The sequence below is a fragment of the Mus caroli genome, chromosome 4 (assembly GCF_900094665.2).
Source record: "Mus caroli chromosome 4, CAROLI_EIJ_v1.1, whole genome shotgun sequence".
Classification (NCBI taxonomy): domain Eukaryota; kingdom Metazoa; phylum Chordata; class Mammalia; order Rodentia; family Muridae; genus Mus; species Mus caroli.
Genome location: NC_034573.1, coordinates 145,375,448 through 145,381,696, shown reverse-complemented (window position 1 = coordinate 145,381,696; position 6,249 = coordinate 145,375,448). Strand labels below are relative to the sequence as shown.

At 55.1% G+C, this 6,249-nt stretch overlaps 2 protein-coding genes across 4 annotated transcripts in view; both read right to left on the bottom strand.

The window, feature by feature from the left end:
- Nucleotides 1–88: 88 nt before the first annotated feature.
- Tmem52 (transmembrane protein 52) lies at nt 89–1,834 on the bottom strand. The gene is made up of 5 exons (XM_021160972.1): nt 1,738–1,834; nt 1,602–1,645; nt 1,446–1,487; nt 782–960; nt 89–678 (listed from the first exon to the last, which is right to left on the bottom strand). Exons 1-5 carry the CDS (start codon nt 1,801–1,803, stop codon nt 419–421), a joined length of 591 nt encoding a protein of 196 aa, XP_021016631.1. The 5' UTR covers nt 1,804–1,834; the 3' UTR covers nt 89–418.
- A 2,339-nt stretch (nt 1,835–4,173) lies between these two features.
- The window catches only part of Cfap74 (cilia and flagella associated protein 74), a 57,745-nt gene continuing 55,669 nt past the window's right edge, over nt 4,174–6,249 (bottom strand). Inside the window, exons 35-39 of one of the 3 annotated variants that reach the window (XM_021160961.2) lie at nt 5,941–6,095; nt 5,580–5,712; nt 5,164–5,294; nt 4,792–4,926; nt 4,174–4,667 (exon numbers count right to left, since the gene is read on the bottom strand). In XM_021160961.2, the coding sequence (XP_021016620.1) occupies nt 4,566–4,667; nt 4,792–4,926; nt 5,164–5,294; nt 5,580–5,712; nt 5,941–6,095 (656 nt within the window). In that variant the 3' untranslated portion in view covers nt 4,174–4,565. The remainder of the gene's footprint in view (nt 4,668–4,791; nt 4,927–5,163; nt 5,295–5,579; nt 5,713–5,940; nt 6,096–6,249) is intronic. The other 2 variants (XM_021160963.2, XM_021160964.2) reach the window with 2 other exon arrangements.

Genomic DNA, 6,249 nt, shown 5'->3' with positions numbered 1-6,249 from the left:
TCCTGTCTGTTTACACTGGGGTGGCTACCTAAGGCCTGCTGGACACCCTTGGGGGGGGCACTAGAGCCCTTTCAGCAAAGACCGAGACCACGTCTACGTAAACTTTATTTTCCCCTTAAAGGGCTGGCATGCCAGTGGGGTTTGAGCTCCCAAGATCCAGGCTCCTCTGGGATGAGGGCCTGCTGGGCCCCGGATGGATGGGAAGGGTGAAAAAGAGGGGCCAATACAGGGGCAGGCTGGCTGGCTGGGCATTGCATAGCAACGAGGCCGCGTCCGCAGCAATGTGCTGGATGGCTGGCCTTCCCAGGGGAAGGATGGATGACACAGGTGGGGCTCCTTGGTCCTAAGTGCCAGGAATCCAGGCTATGGTTTAATGGCTCCAGAAGAAAGAACTCCCACCCTTTTCAAGGCGGCTTGACTAGGGCCGCTGGACACTGGGGCCTGGCTCCTGGGGCCCTCCAGTGGTCTCTGGTTCCAAGGCCTCAGGCAGAGAGTTGGTTTTCTCAGAGGGAGCTGCCACTTCCTCCCTGGCTTTTATCATCTTCACAACTTCATCATAGGAGGGTGGCAGCTCAGACGCATATAGGCTGTAGGTGGGAGGGACCATTGAGTCAGGGTCTGGCTCTCCAAAGTACAGGGGCAGCCGCATGCCCAGTGGGTACTGCACGGAACTGTAGGCTGCAGGGAACAAGAGTGGGTTTATCAAGATGGCTTGGCATTCACCCCACGGTGTCCTCAGCCCCCAAACCCCCATGCAGGCTAATGGGTTCCAGACACTCACAGGTCACAGTGCTGTGTGCGGGGCTATCGCTGTCCACTGGGATGACTGTCCCGTCACAGGGCTGCCACGCCGCTGGTGTGTGTGTCTGGGTGTGCGTCTGCTTCCTGAGGCAGCAGAATCGTACACAGCTGGCTGTGACCCCACACAGAAGCATCAGGAGTATGGCGAGCAGGATGAGCCTGGTAAGGAAGAGCAAGGATCTACCACGGGACTGGCCTTCTGTTACTGGGCACCTGCACTCGGGGGCCAGTCATGCCTAACCACCCAAAACAGGATAACAGGCAGGTGAAAAGAAAATAAGAGAAGTCTTTCCATGCCAGACACTTCCTCAGCTGGATTCAGGCCCGAGGAGCCGCCTGCACTGGTCTCTTCCAGCTGGGGCCAGTCCTAGCTTGGCTCTCCAGTGCTGGCCAGGGATGGCCTTGGGTTCACTCCCAGGACACACTGTCCCCAGGCAACTGCACAGTCCTTGTGCCTTCTGCTGAGGATAATCGGGTCTGGTTTCCAAGGCTGCCTAGGGCTCAAGGGCTCTTCAGACAGCGTCGAGGGAGTTGGGGGCAGCAGATGCAGCAGATGAGGCAGAAGGGATTGTGGAGGTCCTAGCCATGGTCTAACTTCAGAGGAACTGTTGGGCCAGAGGGTTGGCACGGCGGATTCCACTTACCCCACATGCCATAGGCTGCTCCAGCGGGCCTGGGGCGGGCACCTGCGGGAAAGCGGCACCTGAAGCAGGTGAGGTATCTGCTAGCTCACTCCACCGCTCCAGCCTTTCCCAGCACGGTCCAAGTTCTGCCTCTCCCCTTGGCCCCCAGCTACTTACTGATCCGAGGGGTCACAGTTGCCGTCCGCGGAACCCAGCGTCACCTGTAGGGACAAGGGTGAGCCAGAGCAGGGCGGGACCGAACTCAGGGCCGCCCCTCTTGCCTTAAACCCGCTGCGAGTGAGGCCCAACCCACCTGGGACAGAGGCAGGAGAGGTAGCAGCAGCAGGATCCCCTGTGTGGCTGACGGCCCCGGGGCCATGTTCCTTAGACAGAGCGAAACTCAGTCCAACACTCGCTCAGCTTTATGAGGCCCCGCCCCTGGGCCTTGTCAGCTGAAGGTCCAGGGTCACGCCCACCTTGGTATGCTTCCCTCCTTGCTCTCCGTTTTTTTGTTGCTCTTTTGTTTTTTTCCAATAGAAGTTTGAGAGAGAGAGCACTTCACACACACACACACACACACACACACACACACACACACACACACCCCTTTCCCTCTGTGTCATCAAGGATCAAGATCTTTCAGTGGGAGCCCTAGGAGGGAATAGAGCAGTATTCTCTCTGGGCATGGGACATGGGTCTGTCTGTCATATATTTGACTGACGCCTCAGCCAGCCACCTGTATCTCCTATTTTCCCCATCCCCATCCATAAACCAGGTCTCCTGAAACTTGTGGTCAGGACTGCACTGGGTTGTGGCCTCTCGGGAAAAGCAGAATCCACCCTCACACTCCACAATTGGCTAGGTAAAAAGGGGTGGGGATCTACACCATTAATATGCTGGGCCTGCCATTTATTTATTTATTTATTATATGTAAGTACACTGTAGCTGCCTTCTGACACTCCAGGAGAGGGAGGGCATCAGATATCATTACGATGGTTGTGAGCCACAATGTGGTTGCTGGGATTTGAACTCAGGACCTCTGGAAGAACAGTCAGTGCTCTTAACCACTGAGCCATCTCTCCAGCCCGTGCTGGGCCTTCTAGGTCATCATTCAAGGACATTTGCTATGGATCCTCTGTAGGGATACCTCCGGGGAATGGCCCATTCGGTCTGGAGCCAGCCCCTGGCTCTGGACTACTGAACCACTGCAAACAGACCACTTTCCAAAAAAACATTTGGCTTTAAAGGTCTCATTCGTTGACCACTCCTTGCTCAACCTGGAATGCCTGCTTCTTCTTCTGCGGAAGTGGCTGCTTCTTCTTGGGGGAATCTCCTTAATGGTCCTCCCTTCAGGCTAAGAGCTGGGCCAGCTGCTCTGCCCCCCCCCCCCCCCACTACTAGGGGACTATTAGAACATTGGTGATCAAATTGCAGCAGGTGGTCAGCACGACCAGGCTGGTTAAGAGAGGATAGGAGGTGTACCAGTCCTCTGTCCTGCCTTCATTTCTTCACTGTGCACATACCTGCATGTATCTTGGGTTTTTCCCTCAGTGGGTAGGAGTTCTACAGCTGTCCTATGCACTTGAGACCTGTGCCTTGCCTCTCAAAGGCCCTCTCTGCCAGGTCAATGAGCTTAGTTCCTATGCTGTTTCTGTCCTTTGCTGTGTCGTGGCTGTGCTTGGTACCATAGGGCCAGCAATAGGAAGAGTAGATGTCAAAAGTACAGTGCAAGGCTGGGACCAAAGTCTGGAGTCTAGAAAAGGGAAGGATCTGCTCTTGCAGAGGACCTGGGTCAATATAAACAGGTCTGGGATCAGAAGGAAGTAGCCTGCCTAGAGTAGTGCCTTCTCTAGACTTGTCCACTCATCTGGCCTGGAATCATGTCAAGGGTTTGAGGTCATAAGTGGTCAGCTACTGTCAGGGAAGCCAAAGGCCTGGGCCTGCTACCTCCAAGGTCGATGAACAGGATTCCTGCAAAATGGCTGGCTCAGTTAAGGGCCATGACAGGCTTCAAGGCATCAGGGGCACTAAGGGCTTTCATGAGAATAGTGACCCAGATAGATGCCATCACCTCCATCGCCCTGCTGGGCCCAGGAAGGATGGGAAGGCTCTCTCGGGAGCTTGTCCCCATTGGGTGGCAAAGTTTGTATGCTGCACAGGTGGGCAAGGCAGGCAGGCAGGCAGGCTGGATGTGCTTTGAGAGAAAGCTTTCAACAAGCTGTATTTCAGAGGGAAGAGCTGGTGTGGTGTTGGAATGGGGGTGCAGAAAGCAAAATCCATCCTTTTCAGAGAACTCTGAGCTCAAACTCATGGGCTGGGCCCCGCTTTACACTGGGCTCACACCTTACTTGGGATCATCTGGGGTCCTGAGACTTGGGAGGAGTTGAGAGGCTTACGGGACCTTTTCTGGACTTTGGAACCTCTTGTCCCCCTCTTACTCGCTCCTGTACCTTTCCAGGTCTGAACCAGGCTCAACCCTGGCTCTGCAACCCCCAGCATCCTACGCTGCCTACTGTTACCCTCAACGATATGGATCTAGAGGGGTCTTCCAGGGTTCGGGCAGGGTGAACTCCCTCTAGTTATCTGGCAAGATCCCACCCTCTGGGAGGTTTGTACTAGCCAGAACACTGTTTTATGGGTTGGGTTATGTGAGAGGGGGGTGGGTATGGGTCAGACTTCCTTCAGGCTCCCCATCCACCTCACTCTGTGCTTAGGCCCCACACTGCAGGCCAACGTGTTGGTTCTCAGAGTTTATTGATAGGCCTATGTTGAGATCTCCTGGGATCTCCGAAGCCTGGGGAGGTGCTGGTGGGTTTGGGTTCTGTGGGTGGGAATGGTGCATCGAGGAGCAGGCTGTGTGTGTGTGTTGACTTGGATGGATTAGTATTTCTTGGTGTGTGTGTGTGTGTGTGTGTGTGTGTGTGTGTGTGTGTGTGTGTGGTCTTAGACGCTCACAGGGCAGAAGGAATTAGCTATGTCTGTAGGGCTGGAAGCTCTGGCTCTGGGACTGTTCACTTGAACCTTTCCAGCAGGGGATGGCCAGGTCCCAGGCCTAGGAGAATGGGTTGCCTTGGCCCACAGCTTGGGAAGCAGTTCAAGGTGGATAGGAGAGTCCAGGAGGCTCTGCAGTTTCCTGTGTCCTCAAAGCCCAGTGACCACGTGGGCTACAAAGGTGACTTTGTAGGTTTCCTTTACGTCTCCCCGGAGCTGCAGCAGGGTTGACACCATGAGTGGGTGGTCTGGCTGGAAGAAGAAGAATCCTTAGACTTTTCAGACAAATCTGTTCTTTTCCAATGCCGTGTCTACTTCAGCTCACAGGTCTGTCATAGTTACCCCTCCCTGCCCAGCCTGGGGTCCCAAAACCTACATCAAAGTCAGCAGGTGGTACCCAGGAGATGTTGATGGTCTTAGTCTGACCACGCTCCACAGAACCCCTGGAGGGCTCGATGGAGAAGCCCTTGTGCTGAAGCCATGATACACCGTCCAGGCTGAACTCCACAGTCTGTGAGGCATTGATACTACTGGAGGTTAGGGGCTCCCAGGAGGTAGTAGGACTAAAGGGGTGAGGGGGCCCCGGCTTTACCTATCCCTCAACTCTCACCGGGGGTGGGGGAAGTCACCACCCCACATCCGCTGCAAAAATCCTATACGAGGCCAGCGAGGTACAAGGCCAGGGGATCCCTTGCCAGGGAGGACAGGGAGGCTTCTGGGGTTTAACTCGAGCTAGGGTTGTGGTCACCTTCCTTGGTGATGGCTGTGTGGTCCGGATACAGCCCACTTGTAGCTCTCGGGTGGCAGGGGAGGTTGTTGTGTCTATGTCCAGCTGGACATAGTTCAAGGTCACCAGGATGGGCTTTAGCTCCTCAGCTTCTGGAAAGGAAGAATCTAGCTGAAAAGTGTCTAGAGGAAGGGTATGGCCTGAGGGTGAGAGGAATTGTTCAGGGTGGCACAACAGAGGTGGAGGGTGAACCTGGAGCCCTGGCACCCTTCAGAGCAGTCCTCTTGGCTCTGGGGTTGATGGTCCACAATTCTATCTGCCCTTGTCCACTGGGTCTCATTATGCCCACTAGCTGGCGGGCCTTGTCACTGATCCCTAAGGTAAGTTACCCCTGCCTCCCTTTTCTCCAAGCCAGAAATCACATGGTGGGGGCTCACCTTCTTTATGCTCTGGGTCAAAAGCAGTGACTACTGCCAGGGACTCCACAGGCACATCCAGTGGGTCTCCTCCCTCCACAAACATCATGTGCTCGCGGGCAGCACCCTTCAAGAGGATCTGGTGGGAGACTTTCTGGGGGACAAGAAGTATAGCAGCCTGCCCTGAAGCTTGACAATTGAGAACTGAGGCTGCTTGAGGCATGGGTGGGTCCTGGAGAACCAGGAATGCTGGTCTCTAACTGGCAGCCCCCAACATAAAGGGCCAGATAATAAAAGCTGCCAAGAAGGGCCAGATAAGGGACCCGTATAGATCCCTCCCAGGCTGGGGTGGAATCTCTGGGGGCCCAGCTCTGAGTTCCACCTTTTCAAAGAGCACCACTTGGAGCAGGTCAGAGAAGTAGAGGCTCTCGTGGTCCGGACTGAAGGTGACGGTAAACTCTTGAGCCTTCCCAGGGAACATGAGGCCCTCAACTGGGACAATACTGAACACACTCTGACCATTGTAGTTCTGTGTGCCTGTGGGTGGGACAGCAGTTACGGTCAACACTACCATCCTCCTTCACTGAGCTCAGACCCTTCCAATTCCCCCTCTGCCCAGCCTCTCCATAATCTGTCTTGACCCCCTCCACTCCAAACACCACCCTCATTTCCTAGCACGCATCTCCTCATG

Excerpts from the sequence above, each read along its gene's own strand:
- Tmem52 (XM_021160972.1), bottom strand. The coding sequence starts at position 1,803 with ATGGCCCCGGGGCCGTCAGCCACACAGGGGATCCTGCTGCTGCTACCT. Across the intron at positions 1,646-1,737 it reads CTCTCCTGCCTCTGTCCCAG|GTGACGCTGGGTTCCGCGGA; the intron begins GTGGGTTGGGCC and ends TTGTCCCTACAG. Across the intron at positions 961-1,445 it reads AGCAGCCTATGGCATGTGGG|GCTCATCCTGCTCGCCATAC; the intron begins GTAAGTGGAATC and ends CTTCCTTACCAG.